Source organism: Jaculus jaculus, chromosome X (assembly GCF_020740685.1).
Source record: "Jaculus jaculus isolate mJacJac1 chromosome X, mJacJac1.mat.Y.cur, whole genome shotgun sequence".
NCBI lineage: Eukaryota > Metazoa > Chordata > Mammalia > Rodentia > Dipodidae > Jaculus > Jaculus jaculus.
Window position 1 is genome coordinate 68,204,314 of NC_059125.1, and position 13,254 is coordinate 68,217,567.

Below are 13,254 nucleotides of genomic sequence, written 5' to 3' on the forward strand. Positions count from 1 at the left end.
ACTGAAGCAGTAAATACCGAAGTTTTCAAACTTGTTACAGGTTCCTAATTAATACTAAATCCCAGGCCTTTCGACCATGTAGGGAAGAGTTCTTTTTAGCTTGCAGCAGTTAAAGCATTATTAGAGACTCAAATGGAGAAAGTGACAGAGACCAGGGACAGGATGAGGGTTGCATCCTTCCAGCCACCATGGAGATTTCCTCTGGAACGCTTCTCAGAATTAGCAAATCCTACAAATATAAGCAATCAATGTCTGAAAATCTATTTAGTGCCTGGCACTTAGAGTAGAAACCCTTTAATAGGTACCCTGTCTCTGAGAAATAACCATTACCACCTCCATGTTTGTTCCCTAGCCATCTGCGCCACGCTTCTTGTCTCACCCAACCAAGGCCTCCCTCCTGCCAGTGCGCAGCTTTGGTGCAGAATCTCCACGTCCACTTTCGCAGACCCGCGGGAGGGGCTGGGCGGGGCGGGGTCGCCTTGTCGCAGAGCCCGACTGCGCTTGCGCGGACTGCGGCAGAAGGCGGGGTGTGAGAAGCGAATAGATTGAGACTAGCGTTCACTGTTGCCAGTACCTTCCTCCTTTTCCACCACCTCTAATTTCGGCTCCAGTGAATTGCCTGGAACTTGGGTTCTGGCAGCAGCAGCCGCAGCAGCATCAGCAGCAACAGCAGCAGCACTGCTAACAGCAGTTCTGTGCCGAGGCGCCTGCACACCTCGCGTCCTCTTCTGCCAGACCGCGGGCCTGTCGGTGTCTGCCTCCACACGCCGGTCGACAGGACCATGTCGCTGGTAAGCCAGAATTCGCGCCGCCGCCGCCGCCGCAGTGCAAAGGCCACTGGGCACAACAGCGGCGAGGCTGAAATGCAGGCCCCTAACGCTCCTGGTCTCCCTGCTGCCATGCCGGGCCCAGACGTCCCTCAGGATCCCAGCGATCCTCAGATCCTCCCGGGCCTCTGCGCCTCTAAAGGCCCAGGCACCTCTGTGCTGCCCACCCCTGAGGAGGGCCCGAGCACCTCTGTGCCGCCCACTGCCTCTGAGGGCTCAAGCTCCTCCGGGGAGCTCACCATCTCTGAAGGGCTGAACACCTCCGAATTGCCCACCCCCAGTGAGGAGCCAAGCACCTCCGGGCCTCCTACAGTCTCCGCGGGGCCGTGCACCGCCGTGTCAGTCACCGCTTTGGAGGGCCCAAGCACCCCTGTGCTGCCCACTGTCTCTGAGGGCTCAAAGGCCTCTGAGCATCCCACTGCCTCTGAAGGGCCAAACATCTCCGAGCTGTGTCTCTCTGATGAGGGCCCAAGTACCTCTGCGCAGCTCACTCCCGGTGAGGGCCTGAGCACCTCGGTGCCGCCCACCTTCTCTGAGGAATCCGGCATCTCCGTGCCGCCCCCCTCTGGTGACGGCCTGAGCACATCCGTGCCACATACTGTCTCGGAGGGACCGGGCATCATCGTGTCGCTCCCCTCTAATGAGGTTCCGGGCATTTCCGTGCTGCCCATCGCTTCTGAGGGACTGGGCATCAACGTGCCGCCCACCTCTAGTGAGGGCCCGAACACCTCCGTGCCGCTCATCATTTCGGAGGAACCTGGCATGGCCGTGCCGCCCCCCTCCGGTGAGGAATTGAGCACCTCCATGCCTCTCACCACCTCGGAGGAATCTGGCGTCAACACGCCACCCACCTCCATTGAGGAACTGAGCACCTCCGTGCCGCCCACTGCCTGTGAGGGTCCGAGCACCTCCCAGCTGCTCCCCCCAGCTGAGGGGGAGAGCACTTCCGTGCAACCCACTCCGGGTGAGGATCCGAGCGCCTCTGTGCTGGCGAGCGCTTCTGAGGGACTTGGCACCTGCGGGCTGCTTCCCTGTGGTGAGGGCCCTAGCACCTCCACGCAGTGCCCCCTGGGAGAGGGCCCGAGCACCTCCCAGATGCCCGCAGCTGCTGCGGGAGCGAGCGCTTGCGAGATACCCGCTGCAGCTGAGAATCCTGCTGCATTGTTGCGCTCCAGTGCTTCTGCGGGCCCGAGCGCCTCCGAATGCGCCATTGCTTTGCCAAGCCCTAGAGTCTCCAGGGCCTCCTCTGCTTCTGTGCGTCCAAAAGGCGCAGAGGGCCCCATGGAATTCCAGGTTCTGAGAGATAGTGAGAATGCCAACTCCATCACCATTATGGGTCTCGGCACTGCCCAAGTTGCCCTTACCCTGAAGCCTCAGGATCCCATGGAACAAAATGTAGCAGAACTGCTGCAGTTTCTGCTGGTGAAGGATCAGAGCAAGTATCCTATCCGGGAATCTGAAATGCGACAATATATTGTCAAAGAATACCGCAGCCAATTCCCTGAGATCCTCAGAAGAGCAGCAGCCCACCTGGAATGCATTTTTAGATTTGAACTGAGGGAGCTTGACCCCGAGGAGCACACTTACATCCTGCTCAACAAACTGGGACCTGTACCCTTTGAAGGGTTGGAAGACAGCCCCAATGGGCCAAAGATGGGCCTCCTGATGATGATCCTAGGACAAATATTCCTAAATGGCAACCAAGCCAGGGAAGCTGATATTTGGGAAATGCTCTGGAGGATGGGGGTGCAGCGTGAGAGGAGGCTTTCCATCTTTGGGAACCCAAAGAGACTCTTGTCTGTCGAATTTGTGTGGCAGCGTTACTTGGACTACAGGCCAATAACTGACTGTACACCAGTGGAGTATGAATTTTTCTGGGGCCCAAGATCTCACCTAGAAACCACTAAGATGAAAATTCTCAAGTTCATGGCTAAGATCTACAACAAAGATCCTATGGACTGGCCAGAGCAGTACAATGAAGCACTGGAAGAAGATGCTATCAGAGCTGCTGCTGATGACTGGCAAGCTGTCCCTCACTTTAGGAGACCCTTTTTTGAGGAAGTTTCTCCAGAGCTACTAGCTCCTGATTCTGAGCTTCCTGGCTATCCCTCAAAATATCCTCCACATTCATGGCCTGAATCAAGATTGGAGAGCAAGTCAAGGAAGTTGGTGCAGTTATTTCTGCTTATGGATTCAACTAAGCTGCCTATACCAAAGAAAGGAATTCTGTATTACATTGGCCGAGAGTGTAGCAAAGTGTTCCCTGATCTTCTGAATCGCGCTGCACGCACCCTGAATCATGTGTATGGGACAGAACTGGTGGTCCTTGATCCCAGGAACCACTCCTACACCCTGTACAACAGAAGAGAAATGGAAGATACTGAAGAGATTGTAGATAGTCCAAACAGGCCTGGCAACAATTTCTTGATGCAAGTCCTAAGCTTCATCTTCATAATGGGCAACCATGCTAGGGAGTCGGCAGTCTGGGCCTTTCTGAGGGGCCTAGGGGTTCAGAATGGGAGAAAGCATGTGATTACCTGTAGGTATTTGAGTCAGCGCTACATAGACAGTTTGCGGGTTCCTGACAGCGATCCAGTGCAATATGATTTCGTATGGGGCCCTAGAGCCCGTTTGGAAACCTCCAAGATGAAAGCCCTGCGATATGTGGCCAGAATCCACAGAAAGGAGCCACAGGACTGGCCAGAGCAGTACAGGGAGGCAATGGAAGATGAGGCCAATAGAGCTGATGTCGGGCACAGGCAATTGCTTGTTCAGAACTTGAGATAAACAAATGTGTGGCAGTCAGAGGCCTTGCAAGGCCGGGCCTAGAGCCCTGGTTCTCGTGTATTGGGGTGGGAGGGTACATATTGTATTTGATATTTGTGTTCCAGTTCCATTTATGTGTCTTTTCATATTTAGTTCTTGTTTGGTATCTTGAAAAGTTTCAATTGTTTTAATATACTGTCCAGTATGGTAAATGTGATTGACCACTTGCTGTCTCTGTTGTATTTTGGTATAAGAGTTTTGATAGTGTTATAAAATGTTTTGGGAATCTTTCCATCTTGTTGCATTATCTGGAAAAGAATATATAGCATATAGCTATTGATATAAGCTTTTCCTTGAAAGCTTGAAAAAATTCATCAGTAAGTGATTTAGCTTCAGATGTTAAACATACAAATATAATAACCACCGAAAAGCACTCTAAGTTGTGGCTGGCCTCCCTTTCTTGTCTGCTATTGTGTAAAGAATACTGATGTTTACTTGTATTTGCTTTGCTGTACTAAAATGTATTGAAAAATAAAAGTGTAATAAATCAAAAAATGCTACTGAACTAATTTATTCTATAAACATTTATTAAATTTCTCTCATACAGGACTGGAGAGGTGGTTCAGTGGTTAAGGTAATTGCCTGCAAAATCAAAGGACCTGGGTTTGATTCTCCAGTATCCACGTAAGCCAGATGCAGAAGGTGGCGCATGTGTCTGGAGTTCGTTTGCAGTGGCTAGAGGCCATGGAGTGCCCACTTCTCTTTCTTTCTCCCCTTTCCTTTTTTCTTTTGCACTCTCTCAAATAAATAAGTAAAAATAAATAAAACTATCTATATAATGAGCACAGCAGTATATGCTGGTTATATAAATATACACATATACAAAATATAGCAACTGATCTAGAACTTAGGGACTGAGTAAAGTATAGAGGGTGGTTATTTAAACCAACAATTTTATTATGCTATACTTAGTGGTAATAGTATGCTAGAGAGTTTTGTGGAAGTTAGGAGGCACAGCTAACTCCCCATGGTGTTCAAGAAGTACTTGAAGAACATGCTATGTGTTGTGGGGGTGGGGAGAGATACATTGATTAAAATCTGGATTTTGGTCACCATGAGTATTGGTGTCAAATGAAGTCAATTATTTACAGGTAAGGTGTTCGCATGTCACAAACTGTCCCATTAAGATGCACATTTCAGCTTTTTCTAAGATATACTGTGGTTTAAAGAAGTCCCCAAATCTCTGGCATTTTTTTGGACTCATTTTACATTATCTTCATTGGTTCCCAGTAATTCTGTTTATATTGGTTTATTCAGGTAACCAAGCTAAAGGAGTATCTCATATGCAGAAAACCTGGTCTTCAAGCAAAGCTAAAGGAGCCATAATAGAATTATGATGATTTTAAAATATTTTTTAATTATTTGCAAACAGAGAGAAGTAGAAGAGAGACAGAGAATGGGCACACCAGGCCCTCCAGCTGCTGCAAACAAACTCCAGATGCATGCACCACTTTGTGCATCTGGCTTTATGTGGGTCCTGGGGAATATAACCTAACTCATGATGATTTGTAGGCAAGTGCCTTAAGTGCTGAACTATCTCTCCAGTCCGCATGACGGTTTTTAAAGCCCTGCTCAGACATTTTATAGTCTTGGTATATTGGCAAAAGCCAAGTCACATAACTAGCCAAGCTTGCTATCAGTGGGGTGGAGAGTGTACTTCTTTCACATGAAGGGTATGTAGGGATGGGCCTAATAGAGGACTAATATAGAATTTGAATAAAAAATCATGTGACCATATAAGAATTGCTTTTACTGTGAGTGAGATGGGAAATTATTGAAGGATTTCAATCTGAGGAATGGGAGAATAGGACTTAGTTTTCATGGAATGACTTTGGGTCTTGTACTAAAAATTGAGGGCGGCAGGGTGGGTAAGTTTTAATTTAGTATTTCATAATGTTCTTATGAAAATATGTAACTTTAATTAATTAATTTTGAGAGAGAGATGCAGATGGACAGGGAAGGAGGGAGGGAGGGAGGGAGAGAGAGAGAATGGGCGTTTCAGGGCCTCTAGCCAATGCAAATGAACTCCTGATGCATGCACTACCTTGTGCATCTGGCTTATGTGGGTCCTGGGGAATGGAACCTTAGTCCTTTGGCTTTGCAGGCAAATGCCTTAACCGCTGAGCCATCTCTCCAGCCCCCAAATGTGTAATTTTAAAACAGAGTAATAATAAACTGAGTTAGAGTCAGCCAGTCTGCTACCTTTTTAAAAACGCCTCAGAAATCAAACTCCATGGTGTTAGTTAAGAGGTTAAAAGTATATGGCTTAGAGTATTGTGCCTGCTACAAACTATAGTTCTTGCTGATACATACCAAACGTGAGGACTTGAACAAATTACTTAACTCCTTTGCACATCAGTATTCTCATTTTTAAAATGGGCATAATAGGGCTGGAGAGATGGCTTAGTGGTTAAGGTATTTGCCTGCAAAGCCAAAGGATCCCAGTTTGATTCTCCAGGACCCATGTAAGCCAGATGCACAAGGGGTTGCACGCATCTAGAGTTTCTTTGCAGTGGCTGGAGGCACTGGTGTACCCATTCTCTCTCTTTCTCTGGCTCCCCTCTCTTAAATAAATAAATAATAAAAAATAAAACATACTTAAAATGGGCACAATAATTTTACCTATTACATAACTTGAGAATTAAATGTTTTCACATATAAAATATAACAGGATTAGACATGCACTTAGCCATACGTAGATGATGGTGCAGGGTGAGTTTTTCAGGAATAGAACTATGAAGTGAAGATTTCCTTTAGACATTTTTGTTGGGGAGCATTTTGGTGTTCAATACCTATGGAGAGTCAGTGGATGTAGAAATTTGCAGAAGTGGAGAAGTGGTACAGACATGACGAATAGTTTAGTTAATTCCACAGGCATCTCTTAGGTTGGGGTAATTCTACAGAGTTGTCCCACATTAGGAAAGGGGGTGCTGAAGTTTTGTACTTCCTTACTGACTAGTCATTGGATATATGCCATTTCCTGGTAAGGGACAATGTCAATTGTTTTGGTCCACAGTAATCTGTGTCAAAGACACACAACTCTAAACAATTAATTTTCAGCACCGTAAAGAGCTGGAGGAGGGCTGGAGAGATGGCTTAGCGGTTAAGCGCTTGCTTGTAAAGCCTAAGGACCCCAGTTCCAGGCTCGGTTCCCCAGGTCCCACGTTAGCCAGATGCACAAGGGGGCGCACGCGTCTGGAGTTCATTTGCACATTCTCTCTCTCCCTCTATTTGTCTTTCTCTCTGTGTCTCTCGCTCTCAAATAAAGAAATAAAAATAAATAAATAAAAATTAAAAAAAAAAGAGCTGGAGGAATGAGCAATTCAATCCTGAAGAATCAGGGCATCTGGGTGGTACATTATAGCATCCACCACAGTTACTTCATTCCCTTCAACTTCATCCTTTAGAATTTTTCTTTCTCTTTTTATTGTCATCATTATTATTGCTATTGTTACCAAAGGGATTAAATAACTTCTCATATTTCTATGTAGAATATAACACCCATCTCACTGAAGCATTTTGCTTTTGCCTTGATCTTCCTAAAAGAAGCTCTGATAACAGAGCTCTTATTGCTTAAGTTTGGTATCAGTTTTCCACATCTCTTAATAAATGTTTGTATTTTTGTTGGCATATAATCATTCTACAAGATGACATGTCATGTACTTTGATAATGCCCCTTATTCTCTTTGCCCCTGCTGGAGCGATTCTTTCCAAAAGTCCCCTATCTGTTAATTTCAAGTTAATTTATTTAATTTTATTAAGTAGGAACTTTATACAGACAAATTGTGTGTTGATACCATTCCCCTTCTCCCTGACCTCACTCTACTGAGGGCCTTAATCAGTGGGGTTACTGGTATTCACCATGGGGTTATGGGTTATGAGCAGCAGTCGGTCATTGTGTGTGTGTTGAGGGCAATGCCTCTGGATACTCCTTCCCATTCTGCGGCTTTAAAAATCTTTCTGCCCCCTCTTCCACAGTGTTTCCTGAGCCTTGGTGGGTGTTTTATAAGTGTGCTTTAGTGTTAAGCTCTCAGCAACTCCTGGATTTCTGCTTGTACATGTTTTGAAAGTCTTCATGGTCTATAGCCCATTACCCTGGTGCAGGTTGTCAGGCTTGACATGAGAACAATACTCTTGCTTAACTTGCCAATTCCTCTGTGGTTTCACCTGGATCCTGGCTGATGTGCAAGAGGTGGCACATCTTATGATGTAGCTATCTTTTCTGGTCATGTTTATGGAGTTTGGTTTTCCCCAGTTTTTGCTGCCTCCTGTAAAATAAAAAAACTAAAAAACAAGTTCTTCAAAGGAGAGTGAGAGGAGCATAGGTTAAAGGGGATAAGCATAGTTAAAGCATAGTTAATTAAGAGAGATTTTGATGGGTGTAGCCTCTCTTTTGTTCAAAGTCTAATGGCAGCTTCTCACTGGAGTCCATAACCCTCATCTCCACAGGATTCTGACTTGGTTCCCACTATGAGCTATGAGTTCTTTCTCACTGAGCAGGTATCTTAGCCAATCAGAGAGCCAGTGGGTACCCAGCTAGGCTGAGTGCCATTATTGCACAGGTGTGTACATCTTGTCCAGCCAGTTGATTTTGTATAGCACAGTATCCTGCTTGTTTACACTGTTGGTGGCCATTTTCCAACAACTCATGAAGGGTTTCAGGGAGGGGAAGGACAAGGTAGTGAGAGATATACACAAAACTAAAGACAAAATGAATTAGTACCATAGAAACCTTTCTCAGACTAAAAGATATAACCCTCAATAGACGTGTGGGGGGATGTGTGGAGAGAAGGGCCTTGAAGTGGGTGGGACAAAGCTTAATCCTAAAACTATTGGCTTTGGCTTGTAATACCAAGTGCCAGAAATGGGTTACATCCCACATTGAGTTGTTGGTCTGAGAGACCTATGAGGTCCCTCAAACAAAATAAGCTTCTGTCAAAGCACTTGATTACCTGCCAGAGGTAAATGTAAGACCCTATTGCTGATGAACTGCAAGCTGCTGGCACAGAACATGGGGAACTCATGCTGGAATCTGCAAGGAAGCCAGTTCCCTCATGGCTAGCCCATATTTATTTATTTGCAAATATTTTATTTATTTATTTGCAAGGAGAGGGAGAGAATGAGAATGGGCATGCCAGGGCCTCCTGCCACTGCAAATGAACTCCAGATATGTGTACCACTTTGTGAATTTGGCTTTTATGGGCACTGGGGAAAGAGCCCAGGCCATCAGGCTTTGCAAGCAAGTGCCTTTAACTGCTGAATCACCTCCCTTAGCCCTTTATTTCAATTTTAAAGTTCAGATTCTGTATATGAACAAAAAATGTGGACCTGGCTTATCTCGCTTCACATGGTCTCCAATGTCATCTACTTTTCCTCAATGATATAATTTTATTTTTCTTTATGGCTGAATAAAATATCATTATGTACAAATACATTTCTTTATCCATTCTTCTGTTCAGTAACACCCAGACTGATTAAATAACTTGGTTATTGTTAATAGTGCTACACTAAAGATGGATGCTCGGATATCTCCATACTAGGCTTACTTGGATTCCTTTGGTTAAGTGCCTAGGAATGGTGTATAGATGCACTAATTTGTATTCCCACTGCCATTTTATAAGAGTTCTTTCCCCCTTCATTCTTACCAGCATTTGTTTTTGTTTGTCTTCTTATAATAGCTGTGAATTAGATTCTTAATGTAGTTTTAATTTGCATTTCCTTTATGGCTAAGGATGATAAATGGATTTCAAAAGACTTATTGAACATTTATGATTCTTTTGAGAACTACCTGTTCATTTGTCCATTTATTTTTTTTTAAATTTTTTTTGTTCATTTTTTATTTATTTATTTGAGAGCGACAGACATAGAGAGAAAGACAGATAGAGGGAGAGAGAGAGAATGGGCGCGCCAGGGCTTCCAGCCTCTGCAAACGAACTCCAGACGTGTGCGCCCCCTTGTGCATCTGGCTAACGTGGGACCTGGGGAACCAAGCCTCGAACCGGGGTCCTTAGGCTTCACAGGCAAGCGCTTAACTGCTAAGCCATCTCTCCAGCCCACATTTGTCCATTTATTGATTGAATGATTTGATTTTTGGTGTGTAACTTGAGTTTTTTTTTTAAAAATAATGTGTATATTAATCCCTATCATATGTACAGCTGGCAAAGATTTTCTTAGTCTGTAGTCTGTCTCTTCACTTTACTGATTGTATCATTGTTGTGAAGAAATATTTTAATTTATTACTATCTCATTTGTACATTCTTGCTATAATTTCTCATATTATTGGAATCATTTTATGAAATCCTTGCCTATATCTTCAACTGTTTCCCTGTGTTTTCTTCTGTGAACTTACATCTTACCAAAATGCTTCCAGAAGATGCTACTAAACATGTCTCTTTATAAGTTGGTATGTGAATCTTGAGAAAACACCTGATTTCAGAGGTTTCTTAACCTGCATAAACATTCAGACTGTCCAAATTAGCATAATCAAGGTAGAAATATTTTCTCTCAATAGTCACAATTTTGGACACAGAAAATGTCTGAGCAGATATAAAGATTTAAGTAAGGAAAAAATTGTTATTTTCCTGACATTTCTATACATAGGAACATTTGTTTATCATAGCCATAGCTGAATAATATATTTTCAAGATGAAACTGTATATGTTTCTGTTTGTCCACAGCACCTATTTTAAAAATTTTTTATTTATTTATTTATCTAACAGAGTAAGAGGGACAAAGGGAGAGAGAGAGAGAGAGAGAGAGAGAGAGAGAGAGAGGGAGGGAGGGAGAGAATGGGCGCGCCAAGGCCTCCAGCCACTGCAAATGAACTCCACACGTTTGCACTCCTTTGTGTATCTGGCTAACGTGTGTCCTGGGGAATCAAGTCTCAGTCCTTTGGCTTTGTAGGCAAATGCCTTAGCTGCTAAGCTATTGCACCGGCCAACACAGCACGTATTTTCATATATAGGTTTACCCTACATAGAAATAATAATATTTAAGCAAAGTGAACATTACACTTATAATGCAGGCAAAGTATCTGAGGATAATGACTCTCCTAGATCTTTTAATACAATCTACACTTATATTTGATATTTGTTTTTGGTTTTTCAAGTTATGATCTCACTCTAGCCCTGGCTGACCTGGAATTCACTATGTAGTCTTGGCTGGTTTCGAATTCACAGCAATCCCCCTACCTCAGCCTCCTGAGTGCTGGGATTAAAGATGTGCACTACCATGTCCGCCTGCACTTACATTTCAATGAAGTATGTTTAATCATATATTCATCAAGGAAACAGACTTTTACTGTAACACAAATAGTATGGAAATATCATCCAATGACATTATTCAATTTAATAAAGATGACAAATAATTAAATATCCTTAAAATTCATGATCAGTTATTCTAAATAGAAATATATAAAAACAAGCCAGGTGTGGTGGTGCACGCCTTTAATCTCAGCACTCAGGAAGCAGTGGTAGGAGGATCGTTGTGAGTTTGAGGCCATCCTGAGACTGTATAGTTAGTTCCAGGTCAGCCTGAGCAGAGTGAGACCCTACCTCGAAATAAACAGACAAAAGAAAAAACACAGAAAAGAAAAGAAATATATAAAAACAAATTCAGGGCTGTAGAGATGGCTTAGTGGTTAAGCGCTTGCCTGTGAAGCCTAAGGACCCTGGTTTGAGGCTCGATTCCCCAGGACCCACGTTAGCCAGATGCACAAGGAGGCGCATGCATCTGGAAATCGTCTGTAGTGGCTGGAAGCCCTGGCGCGCCCATTCTCTCTCTCTCTCCACCTCTTTCTGTCTGTCACTTTCAAATAAAAATAAACCAAAAAAAGATTAAAAAAATAAAAATAAAAACAAATTCATAAGATTAGTAAGTTTTTCAATTTATTTTAGCCTCCTGAGGGAACACTTCCAAAATAAAACAGCTGATTAAAAAGTCATTAATAATGAGTGCTAAGTGTATAATTTAGTAGTAGAACACTTGTGTAGTATGTCCAAGGTCCTAGTATTGATCCTTAGCACAGCAAAACAATCAAACAAAAAGGAGCATTATCAATAAAAGCAATTTTAATCTAAGCAATGATCAGTAGATCGTCATTAGCAGAATTGTATTGATATTAGATATGGACATTTATGTAAACTTCTGTTTCAAACAACTTAGTTATGAATTTGAAGGCATTCACTGTTCCTGCTGCTTTGTTCTCATGCATCTCTGTTCAAATACCTCTGTTCCAATTAACACACATGTTTCTGTTTCAAGTTTCCAGTTCTCTTGTCATGCTCACATGAATACATGAATGTGTTTTATTTTGTTGAAATGTATTCTAGTTGTTCTGCATTAAGACAATGACCATTGACCCATGTAGTCAAAATCTTGCAGTGAGCAATAGTCTGACCAGTTGTCATGTTCATCTATGGTAAAACACAAAGTTTCTGAACTTTATAGCATGATGCTCTTTACATAGAGTAGAATTGTCAATAAGAGGGATTCCCAGTATTTGTTTGATCTTGGTGAAGGATATTTATCTGGATTATTGCAAAAGGGTCTGGAATTTTCTGCCTACTTCTGACTTTGCTCTTGATAACTTATTCTCAACACTATAGCCAGAGGTATTCTGTAAGAATGTATTTAATTTCTAGCTATGATTGCATACCTAGAAACACTTCCAATGGTTTATTTGCTTACAGCAGATACTTTAGCCCAGAGTTCTTTTCTGATTTCATCTCTTATTACTCTTCTTTCCCTCACACTTTTACTTGTTCTGATTCTTGAACAAGTCAGAAAGGCTACCACCCATGGCTTCTTATACTTTCTATAAAGACTGTCAGAAAATATGTAAGCAGTTTTATAAGTGAGCACAGGGTAGGGTCCAAAAGATTTTGAAAGAATAGACTAGATAAAGCCTATGTCTCTATGAATGGCATATGAAGGGCAATTATATTAAAGGCTAGGAAGAGAGGACTAGGGAAATTCTGAAATCATAAGTGCACATGGTCAGAATGCTGCTAGAAATCTAGACAGTAAAGGTGATGCTAATAAAGTCTCAAGTAGAAATAAGGAGCAAGGTATTAGAAAATGGAGTAGAGGTCATCTTTGATATATAGTAGCAAAGATCATGTATGAATTATATGCATGACTGAGGGTTTTGTGGAAGGCATGATTGGATAATCATGGGCTAGGATATCTGGTGGAAGAAATTTCTAAGCAAATATTGGAGCCATATGGATACTTTTAACTGTTTACAATGTATGAGAGAGGGGAGAGATTATTTAAAGATAGAGTTTATAACTAACAGGAACAATAACAGAAAACTGGTGTCCTGGCATGTAACAAATGAAAAGTGTATTTGGTGTTTGTGAGGAAATGATATGGGTAGGTCCAAGTGACAACCAAAGAGCTTCATATGGATAGACGGAGCCAGGTGTTAGTAATCATGTGAACAGGAGAAATCCCTGTAGGAATTTTAGAGATATTCCAGGCTGCTCCTCTGCTAGTGGAAACTGATTCCAATACAATATCTTGGGAATTGTGACTCATGCTACAATAAATGTAAAAATGCAAATGTTTCCTTGCTGTATTGATTTCTTGTGCATTGGAC

General features: G+C 42.9%; 1 protein-coding gene across 1 annotated transcript; it reads left to right on the forward strand.

The window, feature by feature from the left end:
• The first annotated feature begins 520 nt into the window (after window positions 1–520).
• Magee1 (MAGE family member E1) lies at window positions 521–4,158 on the forward strand. The gene has a single exon (XM_004666981.2). The coding sequence runs from the start codon at window positions 783–785 to the stop codon at window positions 3,612–3,614; it is 2,832 nt and encodes a 943-aa protein (XP_004667038.1). The 5' UTR covers window positions 521–782; the 3' UTR covers window positions 3,615–4,158.
• The last annotated feature ends 9,096 nt before the right edge of the window (window positions 4,159–13,254 follow it).

Excerpts from the sequence above, each read along its gene's own strand:
- Magee1 (XM_004666981.2), top strand. The coding sequence starts at position 783 with ATGTCGCTGGTAAGCCAGAATTCGCGCCGCCGCCGCCGCCGCAGTGCA.